A 15619-nucleotide genomic window follows, 5' to 3' on the forward strand; every position below is an offset into this window, starting at 1 on the left:
AGCATCGTGAAAGATGTCTTTGGTTTTCCATAGAAAACCTATGGCCTATAGCGCTAAAACTCTCCAGCTACTTCTAGAGAAATTTTCACTTTACAAAGGAGAGTGCAACCCAAATGTGTCCGAAGAGAAAATGTTTGAGGCATACTTGACCTCAACCAACCTTATAAAAACTATCGAACAAGAGTAGAAACTCATTGCAGTCACTGATAGACAAGCTGCAGATGGAATACAACGATTCCAAAATAAAAAGCAACAAAAAGTACCTCAAAAAAGAAGTCGAGGAAATTGAAAATGAAACAAAATTCACTGATATCATGGCAAAAGCAAATGAAGTGATATTCATGCTAGAAGCAAGAGCCACAGAAGCAGCAAGTCAAGCTAATAAATTTGCAAGGAAGTTGGGAATAAAATTACACAGAAACCAACGAATAGTAACGCATCTTGAAGATGCAAATAATCGATCGCCACAAACGGGAAGTGCCAGAACAGCAACAGATCAAAGTAATAACGAAACTTTCGGCCCAGATGACGCAATATGGCTGTCAGAGGATCATTCTGATGCGATCGAAAAAGAGTTCATATGTAGAACTCTCAAACCAAGTCAAATCAAACTTCCTAGGTTTTGGGGAGATGAAGAATTTCTAGAGTTCTGGGCAGTCTATGAAACTTTGGTTCACCAAAATAAAGTACTGAGTACAGTTGAGAAAATGCTTCTTCTCAAAGATAGTCTTCGAGGAAGAGCGGAAATGACCATCAAAGGGATAACAATTAATTCCCCAGAATTATAAATGGATGGTTGAAAGTATAAAGAAAAAATATGGCAACAAACCTATAAATAGAGCAAAGATCGTGCAGAAACTAATCGATCTTCCATGTGCAAGGAATAATGCCGAGAATTGCACATATATTTTCGACAAAATGAGAATACTGATGAACCAAAGGGTGAATGAATATACCCAATACAGAAGATGCTATGTGGACAGAAGGAATTCTGGAGAAGTTCCAGTACAACTTGTGAAAAAATGCACTTATATCTCGAAAAGAGATGAACGCTAAAAAGTTCGTTGAATTAAGATTAAAAGGTCGTTTTAAGACCGCAAACACAGAAATCAAAAGGAATCAAGCTCTTCATAAGGCAGAGACGAAGAAAAATGATAGACAGTGTGTTTTCTGTGACAGCTTTGAGCATTCTGCGCATAATTCTTTACAAGAACATCCGAGAATGTAACAAATCGATTGCATTTTAGCAACAATGCAGCAACAATTAATAGAAGACTCCCCATTGGCAAAATAAGAGGGGATAGTGCCGGATTGCGCAGTCACACCTCAAATGACATTCGTCAACGAGATCAAACTTCGAATATACATACTGAAGATCCAATGCAAAGCGATTCTTTCGTGAAAATAGATTCTAACGACAACAGCACAAAAGACCAAGTAGTGCTCATGACTGCCGAAGCAAATATATAGAGAGTTACCTCTCTATGATCAGTTTATCTCAAGATTTTCTTATGTATTTCATTGATCAATATGGGTGTTTCGCTGCGGCAGCTCTCTCATTTATCTAGTTTTAGTTCTGCTCATTTTAATTTCACTTATCTTATGCTCACCATAGTTGCCCATTACTCGTATATGTGTGTATTTAATCGTGCCTCGTGTTTATTGTCAAATATATATGAAGGTTTAATTACCCAAGTTTGAGGTGTGGTCTGCCCCGAGTGGCACAGAAGGTTCTCAGACGGAAAGACCCGCGTGGCAATAGCTGTTGGTACACATTATACCACTCCCATCTTTCGGCTTATGGTGCATCGGCCAACTCGACAAGGACCGATCGACAGCTAAGGAAGTGAGTTCTACTACGTCTCTTTTGCACGCCGTCCACGTCCAAGTCTTCTCCTAAGCTCTAGTGAACTACGTGCAGTATTCAATATGACATCAACCCTGGCAAAGCGGTAAGGCCTTTTGACGCGCTCAGGAAACCGTCTGTTGGCAATCATACAGGAGGAGTCCGAAACCATCAATGCGTACGTCCAATCTTCAATGGAGGCTGCTGAAATTTCGGCACTTCGGAAACGGATACGCACAGCCAAAACGACAATTGGCATCGAAGCAAACAAACTAGAGACTGCAATGGAGAAGTTCAGTGAAGCAGTGGACAAGTTGGACAACAGGACGCAGTCGCTCCCAGAGATTATTGAAAGGATTGAAACAAATACTACAGCAGCACAAACTCCTCTGGACAACGCGAACAAAGCCCTGGCAAGGCTAACCCGACTTCGAGAGGAGCTTGAATTCGACCAGGAACAAAGCTCGCTCAACAGGTGTGAAGTTCCGGAAATGAAACTCGCACCAATCCCAATTCCAAAATTCAGCAGAAAACTCTGGGAATGGGAGACCTTCTGGAAACCTTTCGACCACACGGTGCATTCCAGAAACATTGACAACCTCTTCAAGTTCAACTACCTTCTTGACGCCCTCGAAGGAGACGCAGAAGAATCTGTGAAGCATTTCGAGGTCTCGGAAAGCACCTACCAACTGGTGATTGAACATCTGAAGGAGAAATATGGCGACAAACAGGCTTTGGTTGATCAACTTTTGAAGAATCTCCAAGGAGCACGCGCCCGAACCGACAGTCTAGAAGACCAGGAAGCACTTTGCGAGCAACTTCACTCTATAACTTCGCAACTGACACTCAAAGGGGAACACGACGACAATGTTTTCCTGCAAAAGGAGGTGCTTGCGAAGTTCTCGGTGGACGTTCAGAGGTATATCTTGCAAAACACTGTTGAAGAACGAAGGAAATTGGAGTACGGCAGCGTTGCTCTCAGCAGCAAGGGAGCACATCAAGACCGAGCTTAAGATCAACCGCCGAGTTGAACATAGCCTTGGAGGTGGAAAAATGGAGAAAACAAATGCTGGAAAGAAGAAATATTTTAGCAAAACAGAAGTAGTCCCACGTGTAGCACCTTGTTTCTACTGCAATAAAAGTGGACATCCAGCAAAGGACTGTGACGAAGTCACTTCTCGGGAGCAACGAGTACAAATAATGAGAACGCAGAATCTCTGCCACAATTGTGGAGGAAAGGATCACTGGGCTACGAAATGCCCCAAAGGAACTTGCAGAATCTGCAGACAAGCCGGACACCACACGTCCATTTGCAAAGAACTCTTCAGCTCTCAGAAAGCCCGTCAAAAGCCTCCACTCCGAGAAGTACCACAGAAGCAGGGAACAAAGCTTCAACTACCCAAGGCCAAGACTTCGAAAATAAATACGGTCGCTTCGAATGACGGTAGCAAAGGGGAAATGAAAGCTTCAGACGCAGTTTTTCACGTCAGCAACACAACGAAGGTTCTCATTCTGGCGGGACAAGCCAGAATACTTAATCCGACAACAAAAGCGTTAGAAACAGTCTACGTGATTCTCGATACAGGAGCCGACCGATCGTTCATCAGTAGCAGTTTGGCTGAGCGCCTCCAGCTGAAAGACGTAGATTCCAGTCGTCTAAGCATCGGCAACTTTCGGCGCTCACAAGCCTTTCGAAAGGACTTGCGGCATCACGGTTCTCCGCATATGGGATGCACATACGTTCACAGTAACGAAAATCGATACCATTACAAAACCATTAACAAGAAGCAGACTGAGTCAAGAGGACAAGCAGTTCCTGTTCGAAAACGATATTCATCTCTTCATCAACCATACTGTCGAGAAGATCCAGCCAGATATCCTTCTTGGTTGCGCCGATCTTTTCTCACTCCTCAAGGATGGACCAGAAGCTCAAACAACCCTCCCATCCGGATTGAAAGCAATCCTCTCGCGACTGGGATATCTCATATCTGGACGAGGCGGCGAAGAGTTAGTCAACTCGGAAAGTTCGTTAGAAGTGGTCCAAACAATAGCCTTAGAGGACACAGACAATGATTTTGCGCAGACCTAGGAACAGTTCTGTGAATTCGAGAAGTCCGGAGTTAAGGAATTTTTGGATCCGATAACGGAGCAACTGAAGCAGACAAACGCAGAAGTCTGGAAAGCTTTTGACGAAACTATCGAAAAGAAAGAAGATGGATACTATGTGCGCCTCCCATGGAAGAAGGAAGCAAGCGGACTTCCGGACAATAAATCGATTACATATCGTCGTCTGCAAGCAAATCTTTCTAAGCTTAGGAAGAATCCCAATCTACTGCAGCAGTACGACGACACGATCAAGAGTCAACTCGAGCTGGGATCATCGAAGGAGTTGCTGAGGATTTAACAGTCGAGGAAGGAGAAGTTGTGCACTACCTAGCACATCAAACCGTTGTCACGCCGCACAAAGAAACTACCAAGCTACGCGTTCTGTTCGATGCTTCAGCACATCTAAGCAATTCCCCGTCGCTGAACGACGTTCTCTATCAAGGACCAGTCATTCTTCCGAAGATGTGGGACATCTTGCTCCGGTTTTTTTTTTGATTTGGAGATGCTGCCATCATCAGCGACGTCGAAAAAGCCTTTCTGCAAGTACGGCTGCATCCCAAAGACAGAAATGCAACAAGGTTCATGTGGGTACGAGACATCCACCAACCATTCACTCAGGAGAATCTAGTGTTCTTCCGGTTTACAAGAGTGACCTTTGGATTGAACTGCTCTCCCTTTCTGCTTGCCGGAACCATAGTGCATCACCTAAGAACGCATGTCGATGACCAGCTTGCCAAGGAAATCGAAGACAACACGTATGTGGACAATCTCATCGTAACGAAAAGGTCATCAGACGAAGGGTTTTGGTTTCACAACGATTCGAAAGTCGTTTTCAAGGAGCTCAACATGAACCTTCGCGAATTTCAATCCAATGATAAGCAGTTGAAGAGACGAATCACGTACGCCGACCTAGCTGGGAATGATAACCCGAAAGTCCTTGGAATACTATGGAACACTGAGAAAGATGAACTAGTGCTTTTGTGCAACTACCCTCCGAAAGCGAAAGTGACAAAGAGGTCAGTCTCAGAACAAGTTGCTACAATGTACGACCCTCAAGGATGGCCCACACCCCTCATGCTGGCCGGTAAAAGATTCCTCCAATTGCTGTGGAAATTCGACTACGCCTGGGATACGGAGATATCTGAGGAGCATCAGCAACAATGGAAGGATATCAACCAAGCAATCAATGGCTTTCAGTGTGTGTTGCCGCGAGAGGTCGCTCAGATCGACATGCCAACAAAGCTTGTGCTGTTCTCAGACGCTAGCGGACAAGCTATGGCAACGTGTGCTTACCTTGCTTCCATCCTGGGAAGCAATTTACTCGTTGGAAAATCCAAACTTCCACCCATCAAAGACATCGTGACGACTCCAAAATTAGAGCTCAACGCCGTTACAATGGCTACTCGAGTTGCACACTCAATCTTTACAGCGATTCAATAGCGCACAAGGATCTCAGAAATAGTCATCCTGTCTGACTCACAAATTCCTCTCAAATGGATCGCATCGCCTTGCCCTGCCGAAGAAAGAGCAGGAGTATTTGTTAAGAATCGTGTAACCGAGATACGAAAAATTGTGAAGAACATTCCAGTCACTTTGGATATGTGAGTACCGCAATGAATCCAGCAGACTCAGCAAGAAGAGGAGTCGATAAGGACGACATGACTGACCATATGTGGTGGAAGGGACTAAAGTTTATCCTGGATCCAATAGAGCAATGGCCAAAGACATGCCGTCTCTTCAAGATACCAGATGACGTGGAGAACGACAGCTGCGCGCTTCCAGTATCGTCGGCGAGAAGAACTCACATTATGGAACTACTGGACTGGAAGAGGCACAACGAAATGAATTTGGTCATTACCACAGTTGCATACGTCATTCGTCAAACGGGGAAAAAGGGAATCACGACTCCAGTACAGAGTTCTAGAAAACATTCCAGAACTACGTCACATGACAACTGATTCCTATATTACTGCGAAAGAAAGGCAAATGGCTCTACTAGTAGTTGGGCGCAATCACCAAGCAGTTCACTTAGCAGAGGATCATCAGAAGGCGCTTAAGCAACTAAAACTGCAGAAAGACGACTCTGGAATATTCCGTTGTCGAGGTCGCATGGACAACTCCATCCTGCCATACCAAGCTCGACAGCCGATCTTCATAGTTGCCAAGAGCGATCTAACGAAAGCGATAGTGAAGGAATCACACAGTCCAATACATTGCAGTACTGCGCATACCATGGCAAACGTGAGGAAATACTACTGGATTCCCAAACTTCGACAGCTAGTGCAACAAGTCATCAGGAGATGCGTTCCGTGTCAGAAAATGAACAACCTTTCGTTCAAGTATCCGGAGATGGAGGACCTCCCTGATCGACGCGTACAAAGAGCACGGCCATTCGAGCACGTTGGCATCGACTATTTTGGTGTTCTCACGGTAAAAGAGCGCGATGTAACCGTCAAAGACTATGGTATTATCATGACGTGCACAGTGGTAAGGCTTCTCCACTTGGAACTCGTGTCAGATATGACTACTGCTAACCTGCTAAACGCTTTACGACGGTTCTTTGCTAGGAGAGGTGTCCCAACCTCGATCACTTCGGACAACGGGCCTTATTTTCTTCTAGGAGAGCAGATTCTCCAGGATGCTGTACTGCCGGTCATCAACGACAAATCCTTTGCCAACGCAATGGCTACAAAAGGAATCACGTGGAAAACAATCACGCCGTACGCTCCGTGGCAGGGAGCTTTCTATGAACGTTTGATCAAATCTGTTAAACATTCCCTTTACAAAGTCATTCAAGGAAGGGTCCTAACGAAGTCAGAAATGGAAATCTTGCTGATTGAGATTAAAGGCAGTCTCAATACAAGACCACTGTCATATCAGGAACAGCATTGGGATGAAACTCCGATTTTGCGACCGATCGACTTCATGAACGTGACATGGTGATCACATTCCCTTTTGAAACATGTAGCACCGGAAGTGAGGATGAAAACTATCTTCCGCCTGAGGAGAAAATTTCATTTCGAAACCGTCGCCAAGCGGAAGAGGCTCTTAAATCAACTCACGAGTATACGGAGCGCTTCTGGAAAATATGGAGTCAACAATATCTTGGCAGTCTTCGAGAAACTCACAAACTCGAGATAAGCAGCAAACGAGGATCACGAGCGAGCCCGACTTTAAATAAAGTGGTGCTCATCTCAGATCCAGTAATGCCTCGATCCAGTAATTCCTGGAAAATTGGAATAATTCGTAAACTGAAGCAATTTCCAACGGGAGTGGTACGTGAAGCAGAGATTCAACTACCGAACGGACGCTTCGTTCCCCGACCTATCAATCTTCTCGTGCCGATTGAATTGGATGACAACGAAGAAGCTGCTGACTGCGAAAATGCAAAAAACGAAGAGGAAACAAGTGCTCACCTCACGAAGAGGGCGTAAATTTTAGCGCGTTTCTTTTGTAAATTCGGACGAAGCCCCCGAATTTACAAAAGAGACGCGCTACAATTTACGTCCACGGAAAAAGCTCGACTACAGTAATCTCCACCACGGTACCGCGAACATTCTGTGAATTGTGCATGCATCGACAAGAATATCACGAATTTGTTTCACTCTGACCTGCAGAACCTTCTTCTTATGCGCCGCCCCTAGATCGAATTCGAGGAAACGCACGTGGAAGAGAACATTACATCCGTCAAGGCAACCACACCAAGCCTCTCGACAGCGGAACTATTGGTTACGATCAAGAAAGAATTTGATTTAACGATCAAAGAAGTTACAAATTCCATCTGCACCGTTGACAACGCCACAGTCACAGGATGCTACCAATGCCCTCAAGGGGCAGTCGCGAAAGTCGTCTGCAAATCTAGGGATCGACTTACGATGGCGTCAATAGTCTGTGACGATACGGCGTTGACGGTTCCATGCGACCCCCTGGGAGTCACGTCGTCGCTAAGATTCACGGTCAGCCACGCACAAATTCGAATCAGTTGCGCATCTTTCTGCGGCGGATTTGAGAAGCATCAGTTCGAAATCACCGCCGTACTGCATTGGACGAAAACTTTGTACTCCGCTGCTGAAAAACTCTTAGAGGGAGAAAGTAATGTGTATAACGACATAGTTCTGCCAGACTTCGCGCATATCCTCGACATTTTTGCAACTTGGTATAAATTTGCCATCATAATCGCCATAGCGCTCATTGTCAGCATCATCGCTAGGAACATCTTTTTTTGGAATCACGGGCTGCGGATCTTTCTACTGATCTCACGACTTCTCTTGAAACTCATGAGAGCAACGACACGTCGCATAATACGGACAACAGTCAATATCGCATCATTTGCTTGTCGCCGTAAACTCGCAAGGAAGCATGGACCGCGCAAGGAATTGTGAAAAAAGCAGCTTATGACTACTGTATATACATTGCATTTATTTGTATTTATTTGTACGCCAGCTTCACATGTATAGCATCTATAGAGCATTGAGAGCATCTTAGAGAAACTGACGACTCCACCACATCGTCAGTGCCAGCAGTGCGGAACACGCGCCAACGAGAGCAGATTGTACACGCGATACAACACCAAGGTCAACTCGCATATCGCTGGACGACGAGTAACGTCAAGGATCTAGCCCAACCAGCAACAACGACGACTGCAGAGGCAGTGAATAAGTTCACAAGAATCAGGGACAAAACCATCATCCTTCGCCACCAGATCAACTATGCCGGGGAGTATAGAGAGTCACCTCTCTATGATCAGTTTATCTCAAGATTTTCTTATGTATTTCATTGATCAATATGGGTGTTTCGCTGTGGCAGCCTTCTCATTTATCTAGTTTTAGTTCTGCCCATTTTAATTTCACTTATCTTATGCTCACCATTGTTGCCCATTACTCGTATATATGTGTATTTAATCGTGGCTACTGCTTATTGTTAAATACATATAAAGGTTTAATTACCCAAGTTTGAGGTGTAGTCTGCCCCGAGTGGCACAGAAGGTTCTCAGACGGAAAGACTCGCGTGGCAATAGCTGTTGGTACACATTATACCACTCCCCATCTTTCGGCTTAAAATATGTGGAATAATAAAACAGGCCCATATGAGCGAGTTCTAATATTTTTGATACTGGTGCACAGAGAACTATAATAAACGGAGGTACAGCAGAGAAATTTGAACTTCCTAAAAAATGATCGGAAATATGCACGATGTCTGGTATTGTTGGCCATACTGAGAAACTTAAAACGTTCTTGTTTCATTAAAAATCTCTACAGTTTTTTTTTTTACAAAATCCACAAATTCTAATTGGAATTACTGCTACTAATTTGTAATGAGCAGCACTAGAACAAGGCTACCATCGGGACTATTGAATCGAGCATATTGAATATAGCAATTCTTGCTCACTTAAATGCAAAGAACACCCCATTTTCACATGAAATAGCAGGAAACATTTATGTTGATGACATTTTATTGACAGCTGCGACTGAGCAGGAAGCTTTGAAGAAGTATGTCGAATCAAAAAATCTTTTCAAGAAAATTAGTATGAACCTACGAGAATGTGTCAAATTCTCAGGTGGCAAATGAAGGAATCCATAAGAAAGACAGATCACCTTCACCACCACCTAAGAATTTGATATCACCTTCTGGTAATATCAAATTCTTAGGTGTTAAATATAACACAGAATCTGATGAGTTTGACGTGGGCAGTAAATCTTCCACCGAAAACACCAGGACAATTCTCACGAATGTGCGAAATCTTCACACCTTAGATGCAGAAGTCCGGAACCTTCACGCATCAAAAACAGATCTATGGATATTTAGTGATGCAAACAATCTTGCGATATCAACTTGCGCCTTCTTGCGTCATAATGACACTAACGAGGTTACGCAATTGATTAGCGGAAAGTCAAAGTTGACTCCCAAAAAATGCTGGCAAATAATTACACGGTTAGAAGTGCTTGGAATGCTCATTGGAATGAGACTGGGAAAGAGTATCTTAGGAAATCTTGATCACAATATAGATCACTTCAATTTTGTCACTGATAATGAAATCGCTTTACAATGGATTGATTGTTCTCGAAACCTCCAGCTTTCATAATCAATCAGAAAGGCCGAATTGAAAAAAAATTAGATCTCAGGTTGAGAGCAGAGGCAGCATTTCCGTGAACTACTTCCATGTTCCAACACATAACAATCGAGCAGGGGCAGGGACGCGAGGTCTAATATCATCTCAACTCCACTCAGACAGCTGGTTGAGAGGGCCGCATTGGCTGGGACTAGAGCCATATAGCTGGAAACTACGCTCTATCGATGCTTTGAATGGAGAAGAAATAGTGGAAGAAGTGGAAACATTTGCAAATTTCCATGTTGAAGAGTTTGAGAGTAATAATGATATTGCGAACTCAATAATCGTAGATCTATCGAGATTTCCACGCTTCAAGACAGCGTTACGAACTGTATCTAGAGTTGCAAAAGTGCTGCACAAATAGACCAATCGATGAAATATTACGAGATTGACATCAATTGCAATATCTACAATCTCGCGCTTTGACCCGAACTCGATAAATGGCTGCGAAGATACTAGACTAAGTGAGAAATTAACAATGGCATCATTTCATAAGAATGATAGCATGAAAAAAAAAACTGCAAAAACGGTTTCTGAACCAAATAATCGTAAAGGATGGAAATGGAACCATAAGATACAAATCAGGAATTCGAAAATGCAAATCTACTTTTCGATACAAAAATGCCTGCCTATATCGATAATGTCTCTGACCTCGCCAGACTCATTATTACAGATTTGCATTACAGCAATGCTCATTGTGGCAAGGATCACATGCTCTCTCTAGCTAGACAGAAATATTGGATTCCGCAGCAATCAGGATCAATTAAGAAGTACATAAAAGATTGTAGTATTTGTAAGAGATGCCAAGGTATGCCTTTCGGAGCTCCAGAGATGCCACCACTACCATCAGATCGGGCGACAATAAGCAAACCGTTTCAAGACGTAGGACGTGATTCGTGAACGTGATTTTATGGCAACATTTTTATCCAACGGAAATGAAAGAATGTATATATGTCTCAACACCTGTCTTGCAATCAGAGCAATCCATTTGGAAGTGCTAGAAAGCTTTAGTACAGGGCGTTTCTCAATAGTTTTACTCGATTTGTATCGCGTAGAGTGTATCTTTTTTTAATGAGAACAGACTGCGGATCAAATTTCAGACTTGGTCATAAAATAATTGAAAAGCTGTTCGAAAGCGATGAAACTACGGAGAACTCAGTAATGAATTATTGTGCCTCTGAATGCATTAAATGGATTTTTATCCCATCAGCATCTCCATAGGTTGGTAGTGTATGGGAAAGACTTGTTGGCTCTGTGAAAAGAAATTTCTAAAAATGAATTGGAAAAAAGAAGTTGTCATTTGAACAGATGGTTACCGTAGTCACCTGTATAGAGGCAGTTGTAAATATACGTCCATTAACGAGACTCTCAGCAACTGATCTTCCTGAAATCGCACTCAGACCTATTGATTTTCTACAAGAGAATTTCAAATTTTCAATTCCAAACTCTGAAATGTCCAATTTCAGAAACGATCCCACATTTGAGCCAGAGTTACTCAAGATTGTTGGAGATGCCGCGCAGAATTCTTAATGCTGACATTTTTCGATCATTGTTATTACCTCGTTTCTCGAATATTTTTACCGTTACAGGCTTGTCCAAGGGTAAAACAGGAAGAGTATACCTAATTTCTTCCGTAACATTTTTGTATGACTTGAATTCACGATCAAAGCACAATTCTATCATAGAACAATCTTGTGATATAACATTTGAAGGAATAAAAGGCTGCTATAATTGCATAGCTCGCATTAATGCCTGGGCAACTGTCCAGTGCGAATCTCAAGTGTTCTCCATCGAATGTGGGCCATCGATCAAAACTAGTGTAGTATATCTGGAGTTTAGTAACGCTCTGATGCAGCAAAAGTGTCATATGTCTTGCAATGGGCATGAGATCACATTTGACCTACATGGAACACTTATATACCATCACAGAAGTAAGCAAAGTCAAGTTTATTCCGAAGAAAATAGCGAAAAAAGCGCGAACGAGTACCGTGGAAAATTTGATCTGCCTGATTTTCAATCACTTTTGGAAGTTCTTACTGGAAGTTGGCCCTTGGAACGCTAGGTACCTTGGCAATATCAATTGGGATCACTTATGTGCTGGTTCCCACCATCGTTATCCCACTGATTAAAATTATCGTTACGGTACTAAAAACTGTTGTTTCCATAACAATTCTTCCACTGAAACTGTTTCGCGCCTGCGCAGGTAGGTGCTGCATCGCACTTCAAAGACATTAGTCGTGATACGAAATACTGAGGGATCAATTGCGTGTATTGCGGTTTACCGCATAACACGCTTCTATTCAACATTCGCGGCCTGCAAAGATCTTCTACTCATCTCCGCCCACCCAACTGCACTCGTCAACTCAAAGGAAATTCTGGATTCAACATTTTCCGAGATAAGAAGAAGAATCTAAAACCTCCAAGCAAATACGACACTTCTCTTACGTAATGTATACACCCTTTTTTTGTTGTGTCGCCGGAGTGTTCCGATCTCGGAACATGATAATTGGTAATTTCTTATGTTTGCTGCTATACTGCCCTTCTGTGTCAACCATATGACAAAGAGGCGGCACGCTTGTAGAAAATGTTGCTTTTATAATAGCCGGAGCAGGCCGCCAATTATTCTGTGCGCTTAACTTTATTGCTCTTCTTTTGATAAACATTACTAGTTAACCACCGTTTACTGCCTTGGGTATAAAATCCCAAATTATCACGAACCATTCCACTCACGCTCACATGCTGAAATCATTCCATTTCTTCTCTGAACTGCCCAGTACTGCTTTTCGAATAATCGTTTTTAATTATTGAATTGCCGAAAGTACGACTTTGAATTATATGACTCCGAAATAAAGAGACTTTCAATAACGATAACCATTCATTTAACAAGTTGACACTCTTATAGTAACCAAAATAAAGAATAAGCCAAAGCGGATGGAGTGAAAAGAAGAGTATGGATGTAGATGGACGTTAACGAAGCGTCATAAAAGGATAAAGTTTCTGGCGTTAATCAATCCGCTTGGGATGCGCCCCCACGTTCACTTCATTTCAGAATCGTTTGAGGTTTACGAACGTGTATCTGGCCTATACAATGACTTGCGGTGGCTAGCCGATGTGTCAAGTCAGTGCTTTTATCCTCCCAGACAAGTTTGGTACCAATTTATCGACCCTGGAGGGATGAAAGGCTTGGTGAGCACTAGGGCAGATTCGAACCTCCGATCGATCGTGCAGGAAGCGGAACCTCTAACCGCTACACCACATCCACCAACGAAGCGTTATAAAAGACAAAAATCACTACGAGTTTCACGGAACTCCTACTTCGAGCGACTGCAAATCATTTCATTCATCAATTCCGAGTAGAACAGTACGCTCTCCGCAGTTCAGAAGAGACATGGAATGATTTCAGCAACGAAGAAGGAGAATAAGGTGGAATGCAGTCTCTAAAGGGGAGAGATAAAGATTAGTGGAAATGTGTGGACATATGGCAACAATTTGTAGAAGAAACCCAATTTTCAACTACATAAAGAATGCATTAGCAAACGACATTGTGCCAGCCGTGAGTTGTACAAGCCACACATCATTAACGTTTCTGCCAAAAACAACTCCATGCCAGTACATGTCGAGAAATAAAGACTATTCAAGTGAGCAAGGGGTAAAATCTCGTTGGGGGAGGGGAGGCACTCTGAAGCACTCAAGCCGAACTGCTTTCCTACAGTGTTTGGGTGCAATTGAGGTGACTTGTGGCGGGAACTTCCACTGTGCCAGTACTGTACCTGCACTCAGAGTGCGAAGAAGGACATGGAGCACAACAGGCGCAAAGACGTCCATACAACACGTTGACCGTTCTCGTCGTTAAATCATTCCATTTGCATAATGGTCGCCTTTAACTTCCTGTCCCTGACTCTTCGTGACTTCACTCGGATTACTGATTACCACTTCGCCGGAGCTTGCATCGAAGTCGAAGGAGGAATTTGGCGAATGGCTCGTTGATCGTGGATTGCTGTGGGAGGAGCGACTTTCTCCCAATTATGGAAGTCCCGTTAGAGTCGCGAAGCAGGCAAATGTGCACAGGTTTTATAAAGGCTAATGCGACAGCCCTTTTCAGGGCCACCAACTTGCGAACACAAATCGAAGATGTGAATAAAAGTTTTTGCATGATCGTGGTTTGCTATGGAATTAATTTTCGATTCTTTTTTCCTTTGGAAGTAACACATGATATGATTTAGTTATTTATTTCTCGTAAACTCGTTCGGAGTAAAACGTAATTGGAGGTGGCCACTTAGTGGCGTCCTTATCTCTGGAAATAAATCACTAAAACAGTCGGGGCTCTAAGACTTAAGCATCAGTTCCAGAGGACCTATAGTAGGGTCGAGACAACATGATCATGACAACACGCAATTGCGTAAGCGGCTTCTCTCGAGGCGTTTCGGTGGAACGTAGCGGCTAGCAGCGTACTGGGAACCCTTGTTGGCACCGCCCACCACCTATCGCTACAGTTTGCGACGGTCCCCTTCCGTTCCAAGTGCTCCCTCCACCGCGCCGTTCCCATCGCGTACGCAAATGCACCGCAATTACACTCGTGATTCATGTCGTTTTTACCCGACTATATGACATGTAAGGTAAAGTTACTAACAGAAGGAAGTAAGACAGATGGTTCAGAAGTAAGGTTGCCACTGCGTGGCCCCACAACTACATTTTCCCTTTTGTTTGGAGGATTTGGTAAAGTTAAAACAGTAGTAATTCCACCTCTGTCTTCCTTTTTCCTAGTAGCTTCAAAATATATGACGTGGATCCCCTAAACTATATGCTTAGGTTTTAGGGCCCCTAGTGACTCAGTTACTCAGTTGTGCTCCATGACCTTTCTTCCAGCTCCTAGTGCAGGCACAGAACTGGCACACTGAAAGTTACCGCTACGAATCACTTCAAGTAATCGCACCAAATACAGTGGGAAAGAAGTTCGATTTGGATGCGTCAGAGTGCCCCCCCCCCAACTACATTTTGCCTGTAAGAAAGAAGTCACGACATATAATACATATCTAGAAATAACTTATTTTAGCTAGCAGACACTTACAGCTAAAATAGGCGACGAAGCAGGTGTAGCGAAGGTGGACGTTATCAGTTTCACCTATTTGCTTGAGGTCGAATAGCTACGACTGCCTTTTAACATTGACCACCCTCACTATTGCGGAAGGGCTGCGATCTGGCAGAAAAGTCAGCGGGCCAGCGTGCCGCGACGCTACCGCCCGCGCAGTCGTTTGAGTAGATTTAAATGAGACCCCAATGATAACGCACCACAAAATTCAGAATGGCATACCGAGTAACTACTTGCTTTGTTGTTTCAGAGGAATGAGTTCCTGAGCACATCCTGGGAAGAAGAAGTGTAACGTTAAGAAGAAAGAGTGAAAAGCAGAAACAAAAACAAGTATGGATGTAAGAACAATGAGACACACGAAAATGAAACAAAAATGAATGAAATAAACGTGAGGTACAAGATATAAGGCTAGTTTGTGATATAAAAAGTGTTGTATGAATAAAAAAAGAAGTTGGAATCATAAGCCTTT

The 15619-nt window shown here is 43.2% G+C and overlaps 6 protein-coding genes across 7 annotated transcripts; all 6 read left to right on the forward strand.

The window, feature by feature from the left end:
- Positions 1-221: 221 nt before the first annotated feature.
- Positions 222-788, forward strand: RB195_024523 (uncharacterized protein; the record flags this gene model as incomplete). Its single annotated transcript, XM_064212337.1, has 1 exon — positions 222-788. One exon carries the CDS (start codon positions 222-224, stop codon positions 786-788), a length of 567 nt encoding a protein of 188 aa, XP_064068218.1.
- Positions 789-2040: 1252 nt separating this feature from the next.
- On the forward strand, positions 2041-4250 carry RB195_024524 (uncharacterized protein; the record flags this gene model as incomplete). 2 transcript variants are annotated; one of them, XM_064212339.1, is made up of 3 exons in its annotated part: positions 2041-2733; positions 2792-3874; positions 3936-4250. In XM_064212339.1, the coding sequence occupies 3 exons, from the start codon at positions 2041-2043 to the stop codon at positions 4248-4250; spliced, it is 2091 nt and encodes a 696-aa protein (XP_064068219.1). The 2 variants fall into 2 exon arrangements, with proteins under 2 accessions (XP_064068219.1, XP_064068220.1); XM_064212338.1 differs by having other exon boundaries at positions 2792-3853.
- Positions 4251-4534: 284 nt separating this feature from the next.
- RB195_024525 (uncharacterized protein) lies at positions 4535-5392 on the forward strand (the record flags this gene model as incomplete). The annotated part of the gene is made up of 1 exon (XM_064212340.1): positions 4535-5392. The coding sequence occupies one exon, from the start codon at positions 4535-4537 to the stop codon at positions 5390-5392; it is 858 nt and encodes a 285-aa protein (XP_064068221.1).
- A 173-nt stretch (positions 5393-5565) lies between these two features.
- RB195_024526 (uncharacterized protein) lies at positions 5566-5910 on the forward strand (the record flags this gene model as incomplete). Its single annotated transcript, XM_064212341.1, has 1 exon — positions 5566-5910. The coding sequence occupies one exon, from the start codon at positions 5566-5568 to the stop codon at positions 5908-5910; it is 345 nt and encodes a 114-aa protein (XP_064068222.1).
- A 28-nt stretch (positions 5911-5938) lies between these two features.
- On the forward strand, positions 5939-6895 carry RB195_024527 (uncharacterized protein; the record flags this gene model as incomplete). Its single annotated transcript, XM_064212342.1, has 1 exon — positions 5939-6895. The coding sequence occupies one exon, from the start codon at positions 5939-5941 to the stop codon at positions 6893-6895; it is 957 nt and encodes a 318-aa protein (XP_064068223.1).
- Positions 6896-7158: 263 nt separating this feature from the next.
- On the forward strand, positions 7159-7386 carry RB195_024528 (uncharacterized protein; the record flags this gene model as incomplete). The annotated part of the gene is made up of 1 exon (XM_064212343.1): positions 7159-7386. The coding sequence occupies one exon, from the start codon at positions 7159-7161 to the stop codon at positions 7384-7386; it is 228 nt and encodes a 75-aa protein (XP_064068224.1).
- Between the last annotated feature and the right edge of the window lie 8233 nt (positions 7387-15619).

This window comes from Necator americanus, chromosome X, assembly GCF_031761385.1.
Source record: "Necator americanus strain Aroian chromosome X, whole genome shotgun sequence".
Classification (NCBI taxonomy): Eukaryota; Metazoa; Nematoda; class Chromadorea; order Rhabditida; family Ancylostomatidae; genus Necator; species Necator americanus.